General features: G+C 34.5%; 1 protein-coding gene across 4 annotated transcripts in view; it reads left to right on the forward strand.

Moving 5' to 3' along the window:
- The window catches only part of NEK1 (NIMA related kinase 1), a 242131-nt gene that overhangs the window by 136420 nt on the left and 92195 nt on the right, over nucleotides 1-13516 (forward strand). For 2 of the 4 annotated variants that reach the window (XM_043565808.1, XM_043565817.1), the window contains exons 19-22: nucleotides 1947-2030; nucleotides 2459-2542; nucleotides 3007-3084; nucleotides 3656-3751. In XM_043565808.1, coding sequence (XP_043421743.1) covers nucleotides 1947-2030; nucleotides 2459-2542; nucleotides 3007-3084; nucleotides 3656-3751 — 342 coding nt within the window. The remainder of the gene's footprint in view (nucleotides 1-1946; nucleotides 2031-2458; nucleotides 2543-3006; nucleotides 3085-3655; nucleotides 3752-13516) is intronic. The other 2 variants (XM_043565825.1, XM_043565833.1) reach the window with 1 other exon arrangement.

Raw genomic sequence — 13516 nt, forward strand, 5'->3', positions numbered from 1 at the left:
CATGGCAGAGATGAGAATAGATATGGTTAGGCCACAAACAGCCTTATCTGTTATGCATCAGAACAGAATGTGGATTATATTATGAAGATAATGGGAATCATTGAAAGATTTAGGTGGGCTTTGATGTGAAAGAGACTGTTAAAAATTTACTCTGCAGTGTAGCGAGTAGACTGGTGTATAGAATAGACTAAGAGGCATACTGATAAATTAGAAAGGTCTTGGAAATCCAGGAGTCAAGAGGAAAGAGCATGAGCTAAGGCAGAAACTAAGGGAATAATTAGAGAATTAGGAGGAGGTAGATTGGTAATTTGACAGTCATTTGTATTTGGCAGAGAAGAGAAAGAAGTAATGATAACTCCCATCTCACTGACTTGGGTGGTTGACTGTGATCAGTAACTGAAGTGGGAATAAGATCATATAGTAAAAAGAATGATGAGGTCAGGTTTGTAAATTGTTTGAAGTAGCTTTGCTACATGAAGAGTGGAGTTGTCCAGACGTCAGTTCAAGTCATTCAAGAGAAGAGGGCTGCAAGGTTGATTTAGATTTGGGAATTGGCAGCATATGTTACAGCCTGGGAATGAGTAGAAAAGAAGGAGCAGAGAATGCGTCTTGACAAAATATTGACATTAGTGAGGAGCCAAGGAAAAGAAGAGCCTGTGAAAAATAGTGAAGATTGATTAGAAGAACCCAAGAGAGAGTGCTAATATAAATATGAAAGAGAAGAGAGTTGTTTTTTTTTTAATGTGTGATTTAGAGAACAGTATTTGGTGGTGTATTATGAATATTGCGTAGTCAGTTAATAATGTTTTTAAGTATATTGAATATGAGGAGAGACTCAGAATATTAAAATTAATATGCTAATTAATATTAAGGTAAAATCAGAAAAACTATAGTAAGATTCAAGTGTTATAAAGATAAGATGCTTAAGTATTTGTACATATGCACAGAAATTTGGAAGGGAATAACAGACTTTAGGTGTTTCAGATGGTAGAACTGTGATTTATATTATTATAAGTTTTCTACAGCGAACATATATGTTTTTATGAGACAAAAAATACTTCTGTGGATTCAAACTAATTTCCAGCGGAAATGTTAATTGCAAAATTTGCTCAAAAGAGTCCATTTGAAATGTTAACTAGGAAGTCAGTGGTAAGCCTAGAAAATTTTCAGAGTCATGGTGGGATTGGAAACCAGATTGCAGTGTGTTAAAAAGTAAATAGGAAAAAAAAAGTAAGTAGGAAGCAGGAAAATAGAAGTCATGAATGGTCATGTATGTAGAAAGTATGCTTTCAGCAAGCTGATAAAAAGACATTAGATAGGGAAGTGAGACACTGAGGATTTTTTTTTAAGGAAAAATCTTATAGCGTGGTTGTGTGCTGAAGGAAGAGAACATGGATAGTTTGGCAATCTGATACTTTTTTAAAGGATACTAATAATTTCTGATAAGAACATAATTCCATGTTTATGATAAACTATGTTTAAAAATGATGTCAGTTTGTGATTGAGTATAATCATTTGCAGTATAGGAATAGGACATTCCTGAGTATAGAGTTTGAGTTCAAATATTTAATAGTATGTAAATACTATATATTTAGTATGTAAACAAATTTGTAGAAATGATTGGACTTTTACAGAACAAAACTTTGATTTGGGGTTTAGCTAACCTCCAAAGTAGTTTTAAAAACCTGATCACTTAAATGGCTAATAAAAACATACCTGATCTCTGTTTTGAATAATTATGTTTGGGGTTTAATTGATTCCTTCAATGTTCTCACTGAATGTATTGGTTAAATCGATAGAGGAAAATGCCAGGGTTTATCTAAGTTTATCAGCTAGAAATGATCAGTATTTGCCAAAAGAAATAAAGTGGCACCTGGATATTCCTAGGTAAGATGCTGATGTAGCCTTAGTCATTCTTTAAACTTAGTACATTAAATGATGAACAGGGAATCCTGCAAAACCTGGCAGCTATGTATGGAGGCAGGTCCAGCTCTTCAAGAGGAGGGAAGCCAAGAAACAAAGAGGAAGAGGTATGCTTCCCGCATGTTCGCTACCTCCGTCACATAGCCATTTTTGAGTTTATTGCCTTCCTTTCTTGCATGGTTTAAATTCTTAACAATTATTTAAGGATTTTGTAGGTCTAGAGGGACCTGTTAATATAATTTGACTGACCTGCTGTGTCATAATTTTGTCCCATAACTGATATTCAGTATTCTGAGTTCAATTTCTTTTCTTTTGATAAAATTAAAAATTTATAATGTATTTCTTTTCAGAAATAAGTTGATCTAAATTAAACACTTGAAAGCTAATATTACATTTCCATTAACCAGATTTCAAAACTTTTATTTCTTGTATTCAGATTAACACTTTTCTTTAAATTACAAAAAAATTTTTAGCAATAAAAATGTTTATTTTTTTTAAAATTAAAATATTGTGTGTTCTTTTTCTCTCCTTGTAGGTTTATCTGGCAAGACTGAGACAAATAAGACTGCAGAATTTCAATGAGCGCCAGCAGATTAGAGCCAAACTTCGTGGTGAAAAGGCAGGTTGAAAAATAACTTTTTAAAAAGTAATTGAATGGAAAAAAAAAGTAATTGAATGACATTATAATAGAGGAAGATTAAAAATGCTATGACACTAACACAAAGTCTGATGAAGAGAGTGAAAGTCAAAGATCAGAAAACTATACATAGAGAAAAAATAAATTTTATATGTTGGATTTACAATCGATAAGACCATTTGTTCCAGAGGAATTCTGAGAGGAAAACATAGGTAGTACCCATGGACATTTTATATCATTCTATTTTTGTCTTTTTTTTCCCATTCATTGTCCATAAGAGTTGATAGTTGTAGAGAGTTCACTTGCAGCTGTGAGAGAAAATTAATAGTGTTGAACAATTTACCATTTTATATTTATAGGTATTAGTCTGTTCATATTATCTTCTGAGCTCTGCCCTCAATTTGAGGCTCTGTCCTAAGTGGTTTGCTTATCTACTTGCTTTGTAGAAAGAAGCTGATTGTTCTGAAGGACAAGAAGGAAGTGAGGAGGCTGACGTGAGGCGTAAAAAAGTTGAAGCACTTAAGGTATAGACTAGAAATAAACAGACTTTCTTTGAGAAAATTGGAACCTGGGGTAGACAATTGTGTTAAATCTTGAATAGTTATTCTCTTGCCTTAATTTTACATTCCTATTTATCCCTCACTCTTTGGTTTCTGAAAAATAGTGTCGTCTTCTCTTCATATCTTATATTTATGGAGAACAATTTGATGAAATCATAGCATAAGTGTATGAAGCTATTACACAAGTAACCTTAAAAAGAATAAATGATAACCTTAAAAATGAAAAATATAATTGTCCATTTCTCTGAAGATAAATACAGTCTGTACATAATAACCATAGTTTAAAACTTTTACATTTGTATTTCCATTAGAATGTGCCTGCATTTATTTTCATTGAGCTGCTGTGTGTTGAGCCCTGGTTTAGGTGCTGGGGATATAAAGTGAGCTTATATTTTTACTCTGGAAATTCTCCCTCCCACCAAACTTTTCTTTTTTGGCTAATAAGTATCTTTATAGACTTGGTGGGGGGAAACAAAAACAAAAACCTATGCCCTTCTTTCTGGTAATTAACTTTGTTGATTGGTTTTATTTTCAGGCCCAAGCAAGTGCACGTGCTGCTGTACTAAAAGAACAATTAGAACGAAAGAGAAAGGAAGCATATGAGAGAGAAAAGAAAGTATGGGAAGAGCATGTAAGATTTAACTCATATTCTTGATCCTACTCATGTTAATGTTCTTATATCTCTTACTGGATAGTATATCACCATTATAACTTGGTAATTCTATTTTTTCCCATTTTTTATTCTCATTCGTTCTCTCTCTCTTCTCTCCTCCCCCACTTTCCCTCACTATTGCTCTCTCATATTTATGGATGATCAGTATGGAAGTTATTTTGGGATTTGATTTGTGGTAAAAACCGAATTTACTTATTCATTTTAGTTTTTATTATTGCTAAGTACCTAATCAAAGACCCAGCATCATTTAATGGCTATACTTTCCTTCTGCCACTGATTTATAAAGCTACTTTTATATATTAATATAAATACCTATATATATTAAATTCTTACATATGCTAGAGAATGAATCTATAGTATACATGCATCAGGCTCTCTCTTCTGCTCCATTACTCTGTCTGCCAGCACCTCATTGTATTAATAATTATGGATTTAAAATATATTTAAATTTCTGATAGAGTTCTTTCCTCATTTCCTTTTTACTCTTCTTTTTACATTGTTTGCCTTAGTTATGTGCTCTCTTTTTCCTTACCAGACACATTTTTGGGTAATTTTTGTTCTTTTTTCTTTCTTTTTAAATTCTATTGGAATTTTTATCAATATTACATTTTCTAAATTTTTATTTTTAATTTTTTAAAATTTGCATCCAAGTTAGTTAGCATATAGTGCAACAATGATTTCAGGAGTAGATTCCTTAGTGCCCCTTGCCCATTTAGCCCATCCCCCCTCCCACAATCCCTCCAGTAACCCTCAGTTTGTTCTCCATATTTATGAGTCTCTTCTGTTTTGTCCCCCTCCCTGTTTTTATATTATTTTTGTTTTCCTTCCCTTATGTTCATCTGTTTTGTCTCTTAAAGTCCTCATTTGAGTGAAGTCATATGATTTTTGTCTTTCTCTGAGTAATTTCACTTAGCATAATACCCTCCAGTTCCATCCACGTAGTTGCAAATGGCAAGATTTCATTCTTTTTGATTGCCGAGTAATACTCTATTGTGTATGTATGTATATATATATATATATGTGTATATATATATATATATACACACACACACACACACACACATACATACATACCACATCTTCTTTACCATTCATCCATCGATGGACATTTGGGCTCTTTCCATACTTTGGCTATTGTTGATAGTGCTGCTGTAAACATGGGGGTGCATGTGTCCCTTCGAAACAGCACACCTGTATCCCTTGGATAAATACCTAGTAGTGCAATTGCTGGTTCGTAGGGTAGTTCTATTTTTAGTTTTTTTGAGGAACCTCCATACTGTGTTCCAGAGTGGCTGCACCAGCTTGCATTCCCATTTATCAATATTACCTTAAACCTACAAATTAACTTATCCCGGGACATCTACATTTACTTCATTTTCTACATTTACTCATTTTCTTCTTTTATATCTCTTACACGATTTTGATCATTTTAAGCTCAAACTTGTTACATTTCTTGTAAAGGTGATTTCTTGATAGTACATAATCCTAAATTTCTGTTTTACAGGGTTTTATTTTTTTTCTAATATTGCTGATATTTGGAGAAATCATTGGTTTTTGCTATAGAATGAGTTTACCTGTTCCGCCAATTCTCAGTTAGTTTTCTGGGTTTTTAGTATGCAGCTGTGTCATTTGCAGGTAGTCATGATATATACATCATAACAATTATTCCTACATTTTATTATTTTTTTTAATGTCTGTTTTTGAGAGAGAGAGAGGGACAAAGCACGCACATGTGCATGATTGGGGGAGGGGCAGAGAGAGGGAGACACAGAATTCAAAGCAGGCTCCAGGCTCTGAGCTGTCAGTACAGAGCCCAATGCCAGTCTCAAACTCATGAACCGCAAGATCATGACCTGAGCCAAAGTTGGATGCTTAACTGACTGAGCCATCCACGTGCCCCTTACAGTGTATTGTATGCCATGCACATTATAAGCACTGCACATGTTTTGCTTTGCTTAATCTTTACAACTTTCTGAAGCAGATGTAGAAAGGATAAAACAATTAGATGAGGTCATAATTCCAGTAAGTATGGAACAGGGATTTGAACCTGGGTCTGCCCAGTGTTAAGTCATTATTCTTATGCACTACACCTTAATTTCCCCTGCTTTCTTTAAGTTGTACCTTATATTATTATTTACTTTAATTAAATTGACCAGATCTTCTAGGACAACATTAAATAACAATGTGGATAATATTTTGTTCCTGTTTTTAATGGAAATAGTTTAATCATTTCTCTGTTATGTGTGGAAAAATAATAAGGAATATAATTGTATCTCTAGGTTGTACAGTTTTTATCAGAAATGTGTTTTAAAAATCCACCAGTCAGGAAATCTTATCTTATTCCCCCTTTTTTTCCCTGACTATAGACATAGCCTGGACAAGGCTTGAGTGTGAAACAGTAACTGTGGTAATGTATTCCATCTTCCTCAAGAGTATCTAGTAATTATCTCCTGGACCATTGACAAAATTTACCTGGCTTTAGATTGCAGTGCTTTTTAAATGTTTTATGTCTGGTGTTCCTTAATTCCCTCTTTTCTTTCCTTTATTATAGATAAAGAATTAATAGGGCAAGAGTATGAAATAATTACCATGCTAACTTATTGGCAGCCAAATTTGTCAGAAGTAGAAATAACTCATCTTCATAGTCAGAGCCAATGATTTCTTCTATTGCCCAAATCTCTTTCAAGCTTACCCTCATCTGGAAAATAGTACGAGCCTACTTTTGGTGACATACATATATAGCAATTGGGAACAATCTGCTTTTCTTCTCTTGGGTTTGTATCTTCAACACAAGGAACAGGGACGTTTCATCCTGTGCTGATTTGCATAGTAGGGCAGAGATTATATCAAGATGAATTGGTATGAAACTCCCTGTGTGTTCTTTTTTCAGTCAGCTTTCTTCATGATACACCTGCTGCTGTCATCCTTGTGTTCAGCTACGATACCACAGTTGCAATTGACCTTAAGAGTTTTTAGTTTAGTCTTTAATAGTCTGTCTATTCTAGCAGTCTACATAGCACCCGAAGGTGATTGGCATAGTAATATATCCATTAAATATGATAAGCTTATGCTTAGTGCAAATCAGCCTTATTTTTAAAATGTGATCCATTATGCAAAATTACATAGGGGCATCAGAGTATTTTATAATAGCAGTCTGCATGGCTTCGATTATGTGATTTCCCTTTAGTCTTAGAGATGAGTCAGCTACTCCATATCCACTGCTGTCAGTATGCATGCATAGGCCTATCTTGGCAGCAGGCTTATATAGCCACCTGCCACTGTACCAACTATGTATAACCTTGTGTTTTTCCCCCAAGGTAAAGTGTCTTAACTCATGTTGTGATTGGCATGTGGGATATACAAGTAGTACATTTATCAATGGGAAATGTTTCTTTTTCTCCCAGTCATGTAGGGACTGCTCATTTTAGTGATTCAGAATATTATACTTCCAACAGCTCAAGTTAGTATATCTCAGAGAAAACATAGCATGAGCTTTGTGATTACATTTCTTTCCTGAAATCTGCTTTTGGTGGGCTGAAAACGGCCCACAAACACCTTTAAAATGTGGTCTTGGGGCATCTGGGTGGCTCAGTCAGTTAAGTGTCTGTTGATTTCAGCTCAGGTCATGATCTCATGTTTCGAGAGTTGAAGCCTGCATCGGGCTCTGCACAGGCACCACAGGGCCTGCTTGGGATTCTCTCTTTCCCTCTCCCTCTCTGCCCCTTCGCCACTCATGCTATCTTTGTCTCAAAACAAGTAAATTTGAAAAAATTTTAATGTGGTCTTAAGTACATCTTGTATAATGGTTTTCAAAAGCCCAGTTTCTCTTTATAGCATTATTTCTTAAATGTCCTGCTCATTCATCAAGGTCATAACCACTGTCCAAGAGTCAGTATAAATATTTGCTTGATCACTCAGCATCAGTGTATAAAATCTACCTATTGGGTTGACTGTTTCATTTATTTCTTTGCCTTCTTATTCTCATTGGTGCTCGATACTTCATTGACGTCTCTGGATTACAGTCCTACAGTTGTAAATGGAGCTGTTTTACCTTATTTTTTATCTAAATTATCATAGCAGTGTCCTCAATCTGCATATTTCTTAGCATCAATTCAGGCATCGTACCTGTGGAAGTCTGTTCTTTGATTAGGTAAGAGACTATAGTTTGCATATCATGTGTTCCTCCTGCTTTGCATTTCACTCTTTGTTGTGTATTTCATTTCTTTCATTGTCTCATTCTTTGGACCTGCCATATAGACCTATATGCCTTCTGGTGAACACACTTCCCATCTCTGCCTACCTCAGAATGTTGTTATTCTTAGTCTTGCCATACAATCTCATCCATTTAAATAGACACATCATGAGATCAATGTGGAATCATGCTCCCTGTTGGAAGTGTCCCAGACACTGAAACAGTGTTTCAGAGTGGTCTGCAGGATATGATTCAAAGAGAATCAGGATGCCTCTTAGGTTGAGAGGCCCTATTTCAAAGCTGCTCCTCTGATGACCTTCCTAGCATTAAGCTAACTTTCCCTAAGCAGAAGGAGCAGAAGTTTCACAGGTGGTAGTGGTAATGGTGGTAGAAGAGGCAGAGGGAGGGGAGCAGGGAGCATCTCTGGAAGCATGTTAGGTTTTATATGTTAACAAGTACATTTTACAAATTATGTCCAACAGTGATTCAGCTTTGAGCTCTACATTCTCATATAATGCTTTTATTACTAGGCAGCTGTATAATAGCATAGTTCTGTTTCCACAGATAACCAACTGGAGCCAGGTTTCTCTACTTCCAGAAGGCTGATTAGACCTCATAAACCCATCCAACACACTTTCAGTAGCATTCATATAAATAAAATACAGTCCCAGAAAACCCAAAGAGTCCTTGTTCTTTTAAGGCATGTAAACCAGTACAAATACCCAGTTTTTTCTCTGTATTTTGTTTTTTAATGGTAGATCTGTCTTAGTTCTAAAGTGTACACAAATGACAGCTTTTATGATTCTATTAATGATAGAGAATACTAGTTTCTAGTATTGTACAACTTTGTATTTCCTCAGGTTCTTTCAGAAGTATTTTTATGGTGACAGCATTAAACTGTGGTAGTGAGTCTGACTTTTGAGGTCCAATAGGCAAGCAACCCATTTTCATTTGGGGGAATTATTTTATTGTTTGCTGTTTCAGTAAGACTGTCAAACAAGGTATTCTGGCTTCTTCTAGCTGAAGGATAGGCAGGTCATCGAATGTAGATCAGTTGAATTATCTCCCAGAGCTTGAAGTTTGAGCAGAATATCACAGGATTTGAAGTTTACTTAATCCAATAAGAGAACCTGATGAAACAATGAATTCATTTCTGCTACCTAGATCCATGCAGCTACTCTGGTTCCTGTTCTTTTTAGAGGGCTTCCCTTTGCTTTTATAATCTTACTTACCATTCTGTTCTCTTTTCTCCTTTCCCCTACCCACCTCCTCCTTTCCCCCAGAATTAGTTTCTGTTGCTTTCAACCAAAGAACTGTGATTCACCTTGTAAAATGCTAGCATGGTATCTGGTGAATAGTAACACAAATAAATGCATTGGGAAATCTGTGGCTCATGACATTTCAGAATTATGTATGGAGGAATGTTTAAATATTGGTTTACTGAATGCATCGTTGTGTAGTGAGAAAAAAAAAATGAGTCTGGGAATCCAAATACTTGGATTTTTAGTCTCAACTCTGCCAATGAATTTGCCTTCTTGGGGAGCTGACTTCTTTTTGTGGGCCTTTATTTCCTTATCTCCTAAATGAAAGGCATGATCTCTAATATTGTTCTATCTAAATTGCTTAGAAAAAGTCTTCATAATATAAGTACTTAAGTTCAGTTTAATCTCTAGAAAATGAGTTAAAGTTATTTTACCCAGTAATTATTTTAAAAGAAGTTCTAATTTAACATAATCTAGATGCAGTATGGGGACTTCATATATCTGTATTTATTTATTGACTGTTACTCTTAATGTTTGTTTTATTTATTTTGAGAGAGAGTGCATGCAGGGATGGGCAGAGAGAGAGAGAGAGAGAGAGAGAGAATCCCAAGCAGGCTCCATATGGTCTGCGCACAGATCAGCATAGAGTCCAGTGCAGGGCTCGAACTCACCAAACGTGACATCATGACCTGAGCCAAAATTAAGAGTCAAATGCTTAACTGACTGAGCCACCCAGGCCTCCCTATTGAGTGTTACTCTAACTCAGGAGTGGTTAACATGTTATTCACAGTTAGAATTAGCATTATTAACTTCCTGAAATGTTAATTTAGTTTGATTGCATATATGTTGATGCATTTTTCTAAAGTAAGACCAAATGACTTTCATTGGATTATCAAAGTATCTTTGATCTAACAAATGGTAAAAATCACTGCCTTAATTATTCTGATTCTTTGGTATGTAAGACCCATTTTTAAAAATTTTGTCTTTGACACATTTCATTGTAAAAATTATAATAAAACATAGGACTTTAATATGAAGAATAATTTTCATGTGTGGTAATAGGGTTTTTTCCCCCAAATAATACAGTATTGCCTTTTTCAGTCAACCGTATAGACTCATATTGTGAGTGAAATACAAAAAAGATAGATTGAGTTTTTTAAGAGTAGCAGTGCATTTAATAATTAAAATTAAATGAAAAGTAGAATTAGGGAAATTCTGTCTTGGTGAGAGACTATTTTTGAGTGTGAGGAATTCCTTTTTCATTGTGTTTAGCTCTTGTGTATATCATTTCTGTTTATGTCTTTGTTCTTTTCTTTTTTTTTTTTTTTAACGTTTATTTATTTTTGAGACAGAGAGAGACAGAGGATGAAGGGGGGAGGGGCAGAGAGAGAAGGAGACACAGAATCGGAAGCAGGCTCCAGGCTCTGAGCCATCAGCCCAGAGCCTGACGTGGGGCTCGAACTCACGACCGCAAGATCGTGACCTGAGCTGAAGTCGGACGCTTAACCGACTGCGCCACCCAGGCGCCCCTATGTCTTTGTTCTTTTCTTTGGACCTGCCAGACAGTTCTATATAGCTTCTTTAAGGGTGGAGACATACTTCCTCCTGGTGGCCACATTGGAATGTTCTTATTCTTAGACATTCCTATAAATAGAGTATAGCAATACTAGCTCAGAAAAATTATTCAGATAAAAATATATTTTTAGTTCTTCAAAGGTAAGATTTTGAGAACCTAAATGTAAATTTGATGAAATTTGACCATTTATTTTCAAGCTATATAGAATTATGTATGAAATTGCTCTATAGTCAAAATATGTATGTAGTCAGGCCTTTTAATATTTTCCTAACATATGTTAAATCCTTAAATCATTCAGCATATAGAGATGAAATAGTATTTGTATTTATATGTGTTTCAAGAATAGGTAAACAGTTTCATGTGTTTATAAACCTGGCCTCACTATTTGGTAAAATTTTGCATTTTGTCATTTGGTGGCACTGCTGATTAATTTTTTAGCAAAATTAAACAGATACAATTAGCAGATATAATAGAAGCAATTTTACAGTGATAGTTAAAAACATTTTTTGGAGATATAAGCAATGTAGAAAAGTCTTGAATTTATGAACTTAGTGAGAAAATGGCTAGGAAAAATAGCTCCTAAAGCAGTTTATTTTTTTAACTTCATGATGAAACTTTCAGCTCATTGTTCTATTTCTGTTGCAGTATTTTTTTAAGTTTGGATTTTGAAAAACTGTTTAGAATGAAATATATATACTACATGTAACTGGGTGATCAATTTTAACAAAATTGTTTGGATTTTTTTTTTTTAGGTTTTAATTTTTTATCTTATGTAAAACTTTGTTTTGTTTTCTTTTTAATTTTAGTGTTGTTTATCATATTGGATCAACTTTCTGAATTAACTCAGTCTAGTGTTTTCTCTTTTAACAATTTAAAAATATGTTTTTTTTTTAAATCTCGGGATCTGGTTCACATTGAAAGCCTTAACATCCAGGTTATAAAAAATATATCCATGATGTTTACTTACATAGAAGGCCCAGCTCCTGTTGTACTGATCAGTTAGTGGTGTGTGTTACCTGGGCTTATAATGACATCTCACTAGTTACTAGAATTACCTTTACATTTTTGTTAACTGATGTAGTTTTGTTACTAAGTAATTGGATGAGTTAGTAGGGCAGTCTTTTTGTCTGTATTCTTTGGTTTAGATTTCATTATGTCTGAATTTCTTTGTGTGTTTTTTATTTCAAGTTCTTATGATCTGTTTAGTTTAGTTGACCCAGGGGAGAGGTTAGTATATATTTGGTTATGAAAAATAACCATTTACTGAAGGCTGGTGAAGATCATTATTATAAAGGTGCCAATAAGTTTGTCTTACACATTGAATCAGGTATCTTAGGTAATAGACTATATACCAGTCATTAACCACATATATGGCAGCCAGACAAGTTTTAATATAATACAAAACACATTTTTAATAGTAATATGTGTCATTCTCTTCATTAAAAATATATTCTCTTGATTAAAATATGTGCTTACGTACGTACAAAAATGAACAGTGTGAAGAGAATTTAGTAGAGATTTTCCATGTTTTAGCATAATCCCTACTGTACTGAATTTGATTATTTTTGGTCTCATACCAGTTTAACTCATAGCACTTTATCAGTAAACACTTTTGTCTCTGTTACTTTAGATTTCTCTTAAGGTTGAGATTAATACAGAAATATCTCTATTTCATATAAAAAATTTAGAAATATATTTAAGAACATTCACAATTTAAGAATAGAAAGTCAAGATAAAGGGGTTTCAATTCCCTTATGTGGCTTTTGCCATTCTTAACTAAAGATAAATCTGCTAAGTATTCCCTAGAGGTTGTAAAATTTTTCTTTGGCAACATGTGTACAGTTTTAGAGAGTTATGCCAGTACCCTGTTTAAATTGTATATGAATCGTGTGTATGTGCATAAACATTAAAAAAGTATAAAAAATGAAATACAGTAAGTTGGAGCTATAGGGTATGGCTGACTTTTTAATTTTATTATGAGTTTCCTTAAGGTCTAAGCATCTGCATAGTAATTTTGGAAATAACTTTGCAATAATCTTTAAAAGCATAAATGAAAATTATGTCATAGGCTGAGAAAGGCAGTTGGTTTTATTCTTTAGCAAAATTAGTTAAATACATGTTATTTCTCCTGTTTATTTATACAATTAAATTCCCTTTCGATCATTCTTTAAAAATCTTAGGCTTTTTTGAATTTATGATGGCAACTATTTGTCTTTCAGATTTCTGCTTTTTTTAAAAACATTTTTAAAAGTTTATTTACTTATTTTTGAGAGAGAGAGAGAATGAGAGAGAATGAATATGACTGGGGACAAGGCAGAGAGAGAAGGAATCCCAAGCAGGCTTTGCACCATCAGTGCAGAGCCTGATGTGGGGCTCGAGCTCACAAACCATGAAATCATGATCTGAGCTGAAACCAGGAGTCAGAGGCTTAACCAACTGAGCCACACAGGCACCCCTCAGGTTTTGCTTCTTACCAACTTCTGTGTCATAAAACTTTATGCAGTGTTGGAGCACTTGGGTAGCTCAGTTGGTTAAGCATCTGACTCTTGATTTCTACTCAGGTAATGATCTCACCATTGTAAGATAGAACCCCATGATGGGCTCTGTGCTCAGCGCAGAGCCTGCTTATGACTCTCTCTCTCTCTCTCTCTCTCTGTCCCTCCCCTGATTGTGCACACATGTACATGCACACT

Source organism: Prionailurus bengalensis, chromosome B1 (assembly GCF_016509475.1).
Source record: "Prionailurus bengalensis isolate Pbe53 chromosome B1, Fcat_Pben_1.1_paternal_pri, whole genome shotgun sequence".
Taxonomy (NCBI): Eukaryota; Metazoa; Chordata; class Mammalia; order Carnivora; family Felidae; genus Prionailurus; species Prionailurus bengalensis.